Genomic DNA, 13,370 nt, shown 5'->3' on the forward strand with positions numbered 1-13,370 from the left:
CGTCCTCCGCTCCCACCTTGGCGTGAGAGAAGATGCTTTGCCAGTCATGCTTGCTTGCCGCAGTGATACTCGTGAGGGTATCACGGGGGTATCCAGTCTTACCATGTCAGCGGGTGAGTGTGGGAGGAAGCTCTCGGGGGCTTTGTACTCAGGGCCCTGCTGGGTGACCCAAGGGCAGAAAACGTCTCCCAGGATCCTTTGAAGAGTCGAGAAGTGATGGCTGGCTGGCTGCTTTGCAGTGACCCACTCTTTTCCTCCAGTCATTTCACCACCAGTCCCCTGACCAACTGCAGGTCAGCAACAGAGAGTCTGAAGGAAACCGACAACACCAAGACTGGATTTACCTTTCTCTTTCCCTGCTCCCCTTTTGCATGTAAGAGTCCCACTAGGGTAAGGGGGTGGCACTAGAGTGCACAGCTGGTGGGCTCTGTTCTAGAGACTGGAGCTCAAGCTCGGATCAAAATGTGTGTCGCTGGAGCTGGGTCTGGTTCTCCCCACTCTACAGGAAGTCTGCTCCCATTGCAAAGCCACTGGGAGGTTTGGCGTGACAGGCTGGCTGTGCTCTGGAGGTTCCTAGGACTGGAATTGCAAGGGGTGTGGCTGCAGGCTAGGCTTGCAGTGCATCGGCAGGAGTATGCATGGGCTGTTTGCACAATGCTTGCCTGCATGACTTCCAGCAGCCTCGTGTGTGTCTGTCTCTCTCTCTCTCTCTCTCTCTCTCTCTCTCATGCCTTTGTGCTCTGATTTTCAGGCTATCTGACTGCAATAAGGAAAACTCCTTCCGCAGCTGCGTCCCCCAGAAAGGCTCCCTCAGGTCAGAGGAGCAGTGGCCAGGCTTGGGGTCGGAAGTTATCTCCAAGGGCAGTAACCGGAAGGTGGATGGGCCTCACCACACCTTTGACTACGTGGAGCTGTCCCCCTTGCAGCAGGGCCCCTTGAATCAGGGGTCCCTGCAGCGGACCAGAGGCAGTTTGAGGGGGATCTCTGACCGAGTCACCAAGCACGAGGACCTGGAACGGGACCTGGCCCTCCGCTCTGCGGAGAGGCGGAAGTGGTTTGAGGCTCCCGACACCGGGGTCCTGCAGGGCGACGGCCCAGCAGGGGCCCTCTGCTGGAAGGCATGTGAGCAGGAGCTTCTGGGGCCCTCCCTGTCGGAGGACCAGGGTAGTCGGCTGAGTGAAGAGATTGAGAAGAAATGGCTGGAGCTGGAACGGCTTCCCCTGAAGGAGTCTAAGCGCCTTCCCCTGACGGCACTGCTGAACCAGAGCAAGGGGGGCCATGGAGACACGAGGGAGGCGCTGGAGAAAGAGGTAGGAGCTGTCTGTCTTTGGGGCCCCATTTCCTCCTTCCCAGGTTGGGAGAGGGACTCTCCTTATTCCCAGGCCCCTTTGGGCCAGGGGCTCAGCAAGACTCTAGGCCAAAGTGCTGGGGTCACAGGAAGCCCTTGTTACACCGTCTGCTCCCGCTGCTGGCCCTCCATGGATAGGGAAAGCAGCACCATTTGCCACCTCTGGGTCGGGAGACTTCTAACTTGCATAGCAGGTTCATAGACCCTTGCTTTGAGAAGCAGCTTGTCCATATATCAGAGACCCCCAGGCCAAATTCAGCCCTAGTATAAATTGATTAAATGCCATTGACTTAAATGGAGTTGAGCCTGTTTACACTAGGGACACCTAAACCTCTTGCCCTGCCCTTCATAACTGGGGTTTAACCCGACCAACTTAGCCCTGGCAGCAGTGAGCGTGTCACTAGTTCCGTGGGGATGGCAATGAACCCTTTACGCCAGGCACTGCCAGCCTTTCCGCCTTTAGAGGCGAGCATGGCTTACACCTAGTGTGTCTTGAGGTGGGGTGGAGTCTCTTCCTCTCCTCTTCTCACTGCTCATATGCTGGGGCCTCTTTCACTGGGTTTGTCCCACTGGGTGACCACCCCTTTCCCCGGATAAAGGACGCTGGCTGTGATGCCCAGTGTCTCCTTTGATTGTCCCTCACCCCCAAACCCCTGGCTGAGACTCGTTTGGCTGAGAGACACCTTGTTCATTCCAAATCGGAGCTTTTCCTCTCATGGCTGAGTCTGTCGTTCTGGTTTCCTGGTGCAGGTCCAGTCCCTGAGGGCACAGCTGGAGTCCTGGCGTGCCCGTGGTGAGAGCCTTCGTGACACAGGAAAATCCCATGGAGATCGCCACATGCCCCAGGGCTTCATCTCCCAGGTGAGGGTCAGTGGTGGCAGTGGGCCAGAAACCCCATTTTGCCTTTGAGTCCACTCCAGTCCTGACAAGAGTTGGGGGGAAGGTGGGAGATTCACCTACCCTGGCTGCATTGCCAGAGTGTGCATTGCATTGACTAGCATTGCCATGGCAATCCAAAGTGAGCCCAGCTGCAATCAGTGTTAACTATATAGTGGCTGATGGGCGCTGCCAGTCCTTAAAGGGGGTGCCCAAGTATGCATGCAAAGGATGGGTGGAATCTGATGGAGCTGTCCCTTCCCACTGAAGCAGGGTTATGTTGCTTGAAGGGTTCGGACTTGCCCACCAGAACTCCTGTTAATGCTGGGGAGATAGGCTTGGCTCAGTCATCCACCTGCCCCCTCGGGACTGAGCCCCTTCGCTGGAGAGAAGGGAAGTTAATGTGTATTAGGCTTTCCATAGGTGGAAACAAGCTGATGATGGGTCCCAGGCACATTACAGATAAGTTCATGGAGGATAGGGCCATCAATGGCCTTTAGCCAGGCTGGGCTGGGATGGTGTCCCTAGCCTCTGTTTGCCAGAATCTGGGAATGAGCGACAGGAGATAAATCACTTGATGTTTGCCTGTTCTGTTCACTCCCTCTGGGGCACCTGGCAATGGCCACTGTCGGAAGACAGGATACTGGGCAAGATGGACCTTTGGTCTGACCCAGTATGGCTGTTCTTATGTGTAGTTTGGGGCATGGTTACACCATGGAAGCCTTGGAGGACACAAGCTGAGGACTCTGCTCAAACCTAGGTTGTTCCCGTTTTAAGTTATGAGACTGTCCTGCATTTCACCTGGGACAGGAGGAACCATGTTGTAGCAGGCTCCTGCTTTCTGAGTGTAAACAGCTCTTCAGTCTCTTTAAATAGAGCGTGGTTTGGTTCAAACACACGAATTTCTCTCCATTCTGAGCGGTAACTGTCTTTGATTTTATTTGGGCATGAACCGATATGTCGGGCTATAGCCAAGACTAAAACCCGGTGTGCCGCTCATCAGCCATATGCCCCCAGGAGCCAATCAGCAGGCTCTTGTAATTGAGGTCAACCAGCTCAGGAACAGGGGTTGCTTATGTAAAGCAGTCAAGTCTTAACTCCAGTCGGGAAGCGTGTTGGATAACGGTCCTTGGGGATAATCCTGATGATGCAACCGATCGAGTTGCCTCAAATCACAAAAAAATAATGAGGCACTGCGTTGATTGCACTCCACTTTTTGATCTCTGTGGTTATGAGCAGAGCAGTGGAAGAAAAGGGTGTAAGGGCCTAATCCTGCAAGGCTCTGAACCTCTCATTGGTTTCAGTGGGTATTAAGGGGGATAGAATCCTAGGACTGCAAGGGACCTCAAGAGGTCTAGTCCAGTCCCCTGCACTCATGTCAGAACTAAGTATTATCTAGCCCATCCCTGACAGGTGTGTGTTTAACCTGCTCTTAAAAACCTCCAATGATGGAGATTCTCCAACCTCCCTAGGCTATTTATTCCAGTGCTTAACTACCCCGACAGTTAGGAAGTTTTTCCTAGTGTCCAACCTAAACTGCCCTTGCTGCAATTTAAGGATAGGACAAGCAGCAATGGTCTTAGAGGTTAACGAGAACAATTTTTCTTCCTCTTCCTTGTAACAGCCCTTTATGTACTTGAAAACTGTTATCATGACCCCTCTCAGTCTTCTCTTTTCCAGACTAAACAAACCCATTTTTTTCAATCTTCCCTCATAAATCATGTTTTCTAGACCATTAATCCTTTTAGTTGCTCTTCTCTGGACTCTCTCCAATTTGTCCACATCTTTCCTGAAATGTGGTGCCCAGAACTGGACACAATACTCCAGCTGAGGCCTGATCAGAGCAGAGCGGAAGGATTACGTCTCGTGTCTTGCTTACAACTCTCCTACTAATATTTCTGAGAATGATGTTTGCTTTTTTTGCAACAGCATTACACTCTTGACTCATATTTTCCTTGTGATCCACTATGACCTCCCAGATCCCTTTCCGCAGTACTCCTTCCCATTTTGTATGTGGGGAACTCACTGTTCCTTCATAAGTGGAGTACTTTGCATTTGTCCTTATTGAATTTCATCCTATTTACTTCAGACCATTTCTCCAGATCATTTTGAAATTTAATCCTGTCCTCCAAAACACTTGCAACCCCTCCCAGCTTGGAATCATCCATGAACTTTATAAGAACAGGAGTACTTGTGGCACCTTAGAGACTAACAAATTTATTTGAGCATAAGCTTTCGTGGGCTACAGCCCACTTCATCAGATGCATAGAATGGAACATATAGTAAGAAGATATATATACATATAGAGAACATGAAAAGATGGAAGTTGCCATACCAACTCTAAGGCTAATTAATTAAAATGAGCTATTATCAGTGGGAGAAAAAAAAACTTTTGTAGTGATAGTCAAGATGGCCCATTTCAAACAGTTGACAAGAAGGTGTGAGGATACTTAACATGGGGAAATAGATTCAATATGTGTAATGACCCAGCCACTCCCAGTCTCTATTCAAGCCCAAGTTAATAGTATCTAGTTTGCAAATTAATTCTAGTTCAGCAGTTTCTCGTTGGAGTCTGTTCTTGAAGCTTTTCTGTTGCAAAATTGCCACCTTTAAGTCTGTTACTGAGTGACTAGAGAGGTTGAAGTGTTCTACTGGTTTTCGAATGTTATGATTCCTGATGTCAGATTTGTGTCCATTTATTCTTTTGCGTAGAGACTGTCCGGTTTGGCCAATGTATATGGCAGAGGGGCATTGCTGGCACATGATGACATATCTCACATTGGTAGATGTGCAGATGAACGAGCCCCTGATTGCGTGGCTGATGTGCTTAGGTCCTATGATTGTGTCACTTGAATAAATATGTGGACAGAATTGGCATCAGGCTTTGTTGCAAGGATAGGTTCTTGGGTTAGTGTTTTTGTTGTGTGGTGTGGGGTTGCTGGAGAGTATTTGCTTCAGGTTTTGGTGCTGTCTGTAAGCGAGGACTAGTCTGTCTCCCAAGATCTGTGAGAGCGAGGGATTGTCTTTCAGGATAGGTTGTAGATCTTTGATGATGCGCTGGAGAGGTTTTAGTTGGGGGCTGAAGGCGACAGCTAGTGGCTTTCTGTTATTTTCTTTGTCTCTATGCCATTATCTAATTCATTAATGAAGATATTGAACAGAACCAGACCCAGAACTCATTGAGTGCTGCTCAGAATCTGGCCCTAATTTTACCATGCTAATGTAATGCCAGTTACTCATGTAAAGTAAAAGGGGAGATCCCATTGAAATGACCCAGTCACGTACCTTCTTGTCTTTTTGGCTGCTAATAAAGATCTCCATGTTGCTGGATTATTGCAAATGATCTGTTATACTTGCCACAGAAAAAGCCCACACTCTGTGTGGCAACTAATACAGCAGGTTAGAAGCAGCCCTGTGAGCCTGGTCAATATTGCAAGCCACAGTTCACGTGGTAAATATAGCAAGTAATCCACTTCCCTCATCAGCCCTTGATGAGATATTTTGTAACTTCCGAGTCCAAACTGCCCCTTCCCTACAGGATGGCTTTCTGTCTCCTTCCCGTTAACCTGTCAATGTTTGATAGCCAATTTCTGGGCAAATCACAGGGCACCCACATTTTGCCCCACTGAGGATTATGTTGATAATTTGCCTGGAGTCAATGGGTTGCATTAACTCAAAGTGGCTCAAAGAGCAACTGCCCTTGTTCTAGTACGAGCTGCAGACTACAGGTCCCAGGATGCAGCGCTCTATCTTGGTGTGAGGAGCGTTTCCCAAAGTGTGGTATGTGTGCTTCTTTGGGTTTAGGGAGTGGAGGAGGCAGCAGGCAAAGGACTATGGAGGAGAAGCAGGCTGGCCTCTTGACTGTCAGCTGAGTCTCTGAAGGACTCTTCTAAAAGAAATTCTCTAGTTATGGTTTAAAAGAAAACCTTCAAAAATGACTATTCTGCAGTGATGCAGCAACTCTGCTTGAATTTGCAGAGAGCCTGCAACAATAGCTCAAAGGCGTGAACTTAATTTCAGTGAGTGCCAACTCCAGTGCCAGTGAGGATATTTTAAAGTCTGTGTTAAGTCCCCCCGCACATCAGACTTGTAAAAGGCAGAAGATCATATTGTAAATGTCTGCTCATCTGCTTTGAGGATCCACTCTCTTTGGGGAGGGACTTTAACAGCACATGGCCGTGTTGAAGCGGGGGTGCGGTTGGTTTCATTTTCCTTAAGAGGCAGCTCAGCTTTCAATAGTTAGCTTTATCCCTGCCCTAAAGCCAGGCACTTTGCTGCATCAGGCAGTGTGGCCTGCTGCATAGAGCACTGGACTGAGACTTGGGAGACCTAGGCTTTATTCCTTGCTCTGCCACTCATCTGCTGGGTGACTGTGGGCAAGTCACTTCCCCTGTCTGTGCCTCAGTTTCCCCATATGAGAAATGGGGGATGATGATACTTTAGTCAAGCACTTCGAGATCTAAGGATGAAAAGCTGTATTTAACATCTTTATCCTCTTAATAAGACACTTTCCTCCTTCTTGAGGGTATTTTATCCTGGCAGGTATTCACCTCCCCTCTCTGATTCAGTGTTGGTGGTAGGCCTGAGTGGAGTTCACACCTACCGTGCACAGCAAATGCCAGCCCAGTCGTACGGTATCTTACTGAATCTCTCCGTCCCACTCCCCTTCACCTGTTTTTCTTTCTCCCCTCTTCTGCGTGGCAGGAGGCATGTGAGCGCAGCTTGGCAGAGATGGAATCTCTTCACCAGCAGGTCATGACTGAGCTGCAGCGGCACCATCAGCGGGAGCTGGAGTGGCTGCGGCTGGAGAAGGAGCGGCTCCTGGCTGAGGAGGCTGCGGCCACAGCTGCAGGTAGCAGCGAGAATCCGAGTGCCTCTAGACGTTGGGTAGATGGCTACCTGCTGCCCCTTGTCCCCTTCTCCTCTTTCAAACTTTCCTTGGAGTCCGCTTGCCACCTCCCCTGGGATCCCTCATCGCTCCCTTCCCTGGAATGTCTCTTGGGTCTCTCTAAGCTAAGATGTGTCCCAGAAGGGTGAGCCTCCAAGGTGCTGAGCACCCTCTGCTCCTGCTGGCCTCAATAGGTGGCAGCCTGTCTGGGCCAGGCCATGTCTGTAAAGCACAAGGTCGGGCGGTGGTGCTGTAGGGAAGCAGTGTAGTCCAGGAGCTAAGACGTTGCTCTGAGAGTCAAGAGACTTTTGTTCTAATCGCAGCTCTGCCGGTGACCTTGGGCAAGTCACTTCCCCTCCCAGGTTTTGGTCCTCCTCTGACCTTTATAACCTCTTTGATGCAGGGGCTCTCTCTGTGTATGTACAGCACCTAGCACAATAGGGCCTGATCTTGGCTGGGGCCTCTGCGTTACTTTAGCAGTCGTTTCTGCTTCTTGATGCAGCCGTTCCCCTTTAGGCTGTGCAGTGGGATGGTCGCTGGCTGAGATCCAAATCTGAGCTAACGAGATTTCTATGAAAAGACAGATGGGTCAAACACACTGGGACTAACTGCCCTCTCCTTGTCTGTCGTGTTCTCTGTGGCCTCCTTGGCCCTGAAACTCCAAGGAGCCTATGCTGTGTATGTAGCCCCATGCTGCTAACTATCTCTGTATGAACAGGATTATGAGTGGCTGCCCTCCCTTTAATGGGCTCAGAAGTAAGACTGGAAAACCCCCTCCCCATACCCTTCTCCTTGGATAAGGGAGGTGGCGAGTGAGCAGCTCCACTAGCTGAGGCTGTCAAGACTGTGTCCATCTCCTTCTCTCCCCCCCCCCCCCCCCCGTTGGCCAAATAGATGCCCATGTGGCTGAGTGCCCCATGCACACTGGATTTCTCTCCCTGTGCCCTTAACCCCTGTCCCCTGGGTATGAGATGGGATTCATAGAATCATAGAATATCAGGGTTGGAAGGGACCTCGGTCATCCAGTCCAACCCCCTGCTCAAAGCAGGACCAATCCCCAGTTTTTGCCCCAGATCCCTAACTGGCCCCCTCAAGGTTTGAACTCACAACCCTGGGTTTAGCAGGCCAATGCTCAAACCACTGAGCTATCCCTCCCCCACTGAGCGATTCCCTTTTTAACAAGCAAGACCTGACCTGGAAGCTCCTTTCTTCCCCACACCCTGTGTGTCCGTGTTGGGAATTGGCCTTACTACAGCTAAGAGAGGGGAGTCTCTGCACGGACCCTGCAGCAGGAAGCTTCAGACGGTCGCATCGCCCATGAGCAGTGCTTGGGGCTGCCTGCTGTGGCTTGGCATGGTAGGAGTTAGCCCTGGGGAAGATGCCCGGGACAGAGTGGAGGCAGAGGGAAATTCTGAGCCATTCCTGGAGCTGGGGTTTCTGGTGGTAGATGGGAGGGAGTCCTCAGGAACTCCCCTTGTTCAGTTCCCGCTGCCCCCCTCCGCCAAGCTGGCGAGCGGCCAAGTCTCCCGGGACACTTAACTCCCCATCTCCTTGTCTCCTCCTCCCAAGCAATTGAAGCGCTGAAGAAGGTGCACAAGGAGGAGCTGGGCAGGACACGCAGTTTCCAGCAGAGCGGGTCAGGCTCGGAGGCCCTCCGGAGACAGCACCAGTAAGGAGTCTCTGCACAGTCCCTTCCGCCCTGTCCCCTGCCCAGGCCAGGCTCCGGGCTTGCTAGGTCACTTTTCGGTAGCTCTCACCCAGTGGGGCGAGTTGGAGGGGTGCTGTTTCCTTCAAAATTGGGCTGAAGGGTGGAGTTTTATATTCCACCCCTCTTGGCCTTCCAGAGAGCCAGCATTAGCTTCCAGCCTGCCTCCTAGCACTGCTTCCAGGGAAGGGTAGTGGGGATGCGATGGCCTGAGATGCTAACCGTGTATGTGAGAGCAGGATATCCCATCTCCACTAGACCTGAAAAGGCTACCGTGCTCCCTGCTTTCTCCCATAAGATTCTTCGCTTCTTTCCTCTCCCAGCTTCAGTGGGTTCCCCTGCTCTGATGACCAGCTGCTCAGGGGAGGGGACCCTTCTGAGTAACGGTGGTGGCCGTGGGTGATGGCCATGGGAGTGTGGGCAGGGGCAGAGAGTGGTGTCCACAGCCAGGGTGGAGAGCAGTGTTTGTGCAAGAGTGGGCCCTGGGAGGGGGACAGGGGCACCCTGCTTCTCTGAAGTAATGTTCTGAGCGGCTGTGGCAGGTCGGATGTGGACTCTCTGAAGCGGGAGCTGCAGGTTCTCTCCGAGCAATACTCCCAGAAGTGCCTGGAAATCGGCAACCTCACAGAGAAAGCAGAAGAGCAGGAGCAGATGCTGCAGCGCTGCCAGCAGGAGGGGAAGGAGCTGCTCCGGCAGAACCAGGCAAGAAAGACGCTTGCCCAGAAGGCTGAGCCTTCTGCATGGCATGCTGGAAGGTCCCAGGGGCATGTTCCCTCCAGAGCCAGAAAACCCTTAACAAATGAGCTGTGCTGTCCAAAGCGAATCAGGAGATGAGGCCCTTTAAGCTGGGGTTGAGGGAGGGGGAGAGTATCTGAGGAGGGAGCAGTATGGGCCTGGCTGGCTCTCACCTGCCTGTGGACTCTGGTTTGTGGGTGCATGCGCACTCCCCTGATGAATCTGCTCTGATCTGCAGGAGCTGCAGACGTGCCTGTCGGAGGAGATCCAGAGGTTACGGACCTTCATCACCGCACAGGGCACAGGGGACGGGGCCTTGCACAACGGCGAGAGGAGCTCCTGTGAGCTCGAGGTAAAGAGGCCTGCTGGTGCTATGTGCTGCTGACCCACTTCTGCAGCAGGCGTGGCTGTCAATGGGGTGCACTGGACGCCTGACGTTCAACCCCGCCGCCTACCCTGCAGTGCTGGCTCTGTGGGACTATGAGAGAAGAGCAGCAAGGTGTGCAGTGGACTCATGCCAGTCTGACACCTTCAGGGGGCACAAACTCCCATGAAGCAGAGGAGCTGATGGCACAAGCCGCAGTGCAGGAAGTTGCTACACAAGCTTCCCCTGCACAGCTCTGCCACTGCGTCTCGTTCTAGATCTGCAGCACTTCCTGGCCTTGTGCTCCTGGCTCTTCCTTCCCCACCCCCTCCAACACACCCTTCTGCCCTGCACTGATGCCATATCTCTCAGCTTGGTCCCTGGAGTCTCTCTTCTCCTTCTCCTCCTCACAGGTGCTGCTTCGAGTGAAGGAGAATGAACTCCGGTACCTGAAGAAAGAGGTTCAGTGTCTTAAGGATGAGCTCCAGATGATGCAAAAGGTACCATTTCCTGGGAGCTATTCTCTCCTTCCCGGGGGCTCGTTTATCAAGGGGTGGGTTGTGAAGATCTCACTTAAGTTGGAGGCGGGAAAATGATGGAGGAAAGCAAGGACCTGGGAAATCATACAGAGGATGAATGCTGAGCAGGAGTGGTTTGGGTCTCCTATTTCTGTTGGATTCACTTTGGTTTCCTGCCGCTTTTGGTCATTAACCCTCAGAGCAGTGGGAGGGGCTGGGGGTGCACACACCCAGTGTTGGGAGCCCTTCTAGGTGGGGGAAAAAACAGTGAAATCTGGATAGAACTCCAATTTGTTTGCCTTCCTTCCGCCTCCTTGACTGTACGTCGGCCCACCCACGTCCAGGCCTCCTCACCAGTATTCTCCCCATCTCCCTCAACACAGTGTTCCCATTAGAGAAGGGCGACCTCTACTGAGGGTCCTACTGCTCCTTCCCCTGGCCAGGGTGGGCTTGCTACATGCAGTATATTCGCCATTGCTCTGTTGGCTTCTGTTCTAAATGGCCCAAACGAGGTGGCTTCCACCACTTCCTGCCTTAGGAGACTTTCACAACTGACTGGCTCTTGCCATTAGGGGAACCCTCCAGAGATCCAGCAAATTTCCCGTTGCTCTTAGTCACGCACCCCTGCAGAGGCTCCTCTTCCTGGTGGCCATAGACAGCTGTCTACTCCCCTAGCCCCCAACTCTTAATCCACCTGTCGCTGAATAGCTTCCAGAAACCAGCCCTACCAGTCCGCAATGACTTGTTGCTCTATAGCCACCCGGCCTCTTGTTCCCCTCCACCTGCCTTGGAACAGCCAGTCAGAATTGAACTCTGTGGATGTCCCCTCTTGTGCGAGTCTCTACTGGGCTCCCACTGCTTTCCTGGCTGAGGCTCAGATTGACACCTAGGTCTTGCTCTCCCTGGCTTTCCTCCTGGTGGGGGCTGCCCGCCCCAGAATGAATACCAGAAGCTGGGTGGTGACTCCTCGCCTTCCGCTGCAGGATAGGAGATTTGCTTCAGGGAAGTACCAGGACGTCTATGCAGAGCTGAACCACGTTAAGCTGCGCTCGGAACGGGAAATGGAGCAGCTGAAGGAACACCTGCGCCTGGCCATGGCAGCGCTGCAGGAGAAGGAGACGCTGCGCAATAGCATCAGCGAGTAGAGGTGAGCAGCCAAGGGCCGCGAGCTGCACTGTGGGGTTGGCACAAGCCTGCCCACAGCAGGGATGAGGGCAGCTTATGGGGCCAGAGCACAGAGGGAGTTGCAGTTCCTCCAGTACTCCAGGGCACTCTAGGGCGAGGAAGGACTGGCCTTGTAGTGGGACCCTAGGCATGGGCTCTGTTGTTGCTCGATCCCTTTAAGTCTGGCCAGAGTTGTTCCCACTCAGCCAAATGCTCGCCCTGCACTGAGATGCTCTGGGCCTCTCCTGACAAGGGCACTGTAAAGAAGGGGGCGGGAGGCAGGTGAAGGCAGAGGAGAGGGAGTGGATGTGGGGGCCTGCTCCGCTTGCTGGGTCATGTCGGCTCGGCTGTGAGTCAGGATCGCCTGTTTGATGCTTGCTGGATCCAATCGAGTGGAAATTTTTCCCTCTTTGTGGTTTCTCTTCCTGCTCATGCCTCCCTTGTGGAGGCTGAGACCTCTCAGCACTGGGGAACCCTGCTGTCTAGGCCCTGCTCCCGCTTATTTATGGGTGATGTGGGGCGTGAGGAGAGGATACAGTAACCCCTGAGTGGTTGTCGCCCCTCCTGTGGTCGGGGGAGTGTTGCCTGCATGGCCGCTGCACAGAGAGAGGGACCAAATGCACATGTGGGAGGAGTCCCTGACCTGTCCGTGCCCAACAGGGGATCTGAATTGATCTGGGCCCGCATAGCTGCAGTACAAGCAGTGTCACTAGCTGGCATCTCCGGGTACAAACGACCTTCTCCTGGATTTGGGGAAGCCCCAGAGTTCTGGGGCCCAGCAACTCTGAAGTCTTTTAAACCATTTGCCGTGACTCTTTTATTTCCTCCTTAGGTTTGTTTTGCTCGATTCCTCACTTGTGGGGAGCGGGTGGCTGCATCCCATCCATTAACACCCCCTCAAGGAAACCAGCTCCCTTGTCTTTCACCAATCCCCATCCCATGCGCCTGCGTATCTGAGCACATCGTTTGGACTGGCTCCTACGTGCACCTTCTTCAGGATTTTATATGTGAAAAGATATATTTTATAGATACTTCACTTTTTTGTTTTGTGGGTGGGGAACATTTTAAATCTACAGTATCTTTTTAACCAGCAGCTGAAGACAGAAGAAATACAGCTGTTGCTCCTGCCTCAAGTGCTCCTTTTGGGGTGCATCTATGGGGTCGCGAGTGGCCTTCTCCCCTCTTATCTCCCTGCTCCTCCAGCCTGCTTGGATGTGCTGGAAGGACCATGCGACAGACTGTGGCTAGCCATACAAGAGAACCAATGTCCTGCACACGTTCCCCTGGATGAGGAGATGTTGGACAGAGCGTGCTCAGGCTGTTGGGGACTGTGCTCTCACTCTGTGGACTGTATCGAAGGCAGGTTTCGGTACCCATGGGCCATGTGTCTGTCCCAGGGCAAGGCCAGTCCCCTGGAGGTTTTGGAAGAGCCTGCCTCCTGCTAACACACTCCTGAGGAGAAGCAGGGGGACTCCACACACGCCACTGCTGCATTCGCCGGAGCCAAACAATGAAGGCGGCAACTGCCCTTCCACACCGTTAATAGTTTGACTTAATAAAATCTTCAGCTATCAGAGGGGAATCTATTATAATTATTGGATTGGAGGTTGTGTCTTCATGGAGCAGGACTATCCCTCTCCGCAGCACCCTTTAACCTTCGCGGGGGGTCTCCATCCTTACCAGGTGAAGTGGGAGGCTGGATTGCAGATCGTGCCTGACAAGTGGGGCTCTCTTCTAGCATACCTAGATCTGGCAGGTGGTGACTAGATTGT

General features: G+C 52.6%; 1 protein-coding gene across 1 annotated transcript in view; it reads left to right on the forward strand.

Moving 5' to 3' along the window:
- Positions 1 to 13,172, forward strand: part of TRIOBP (TRIO and F-actin binding protein) — a 33,528-nt gene extending 20,356 nt beyond the window's left edge. Inside the window, exons 11-19 of the mRNA XM_084635026.1 lie at positions 752 to 1,310; positions 2,099 to 2,209; positions 6,929 to 7,076; positions 8,682 to 8,781; positions 9,360 to 9,519; positions 9,791 to 9,904; positions 10,330 to 10,416; positions 11,418 to 11,581; positions 12,431 to 13,172. Of these exons, the coding sequence (XP_084491152.1) occupies positions 752 to 1,310; positions 2,099 to 2,209; positions 6,929 to 7,076; positions 8,682 to 8,781; positions 9,360 to 9,519; positions 9,791 to 9,904; positions 10,330 to 10,416; positions 11,418 to 11,579 (1,441 nt within the window). The 3' untranslated portion in view covers positions 11,580 to 11,581; positions 12,431 to 13,172. The remainder of the gene's footprint in view (positions 1 to 751; positions 1,311 to 2,098; positions 2,210 to 6,928; positions 7,077 to 8,681; positions 8,782 to 9,359; positions 9,520 to 9,790; positions 9,905 to 10,329; positions 10,417 to 11,417; positions 11,582 to 12,430) is intronic.
- Positions 13,173 to 13,370: the final 198 nt, after the last annotated feature.

This window comes from Lepidochelys olivacea, assembly GCF_965140295.1.
Source record: "Lepidochelys olivacea isolate rLepOli2 genome assembly, chromosome: 1".
In the NCBI taxonomy this organism is placed as follows: Eukaryota; Metazoa; Chordata; order Testudines; family Cheloniidae; genus Lepidochelys; species Lepidochelys olivacea.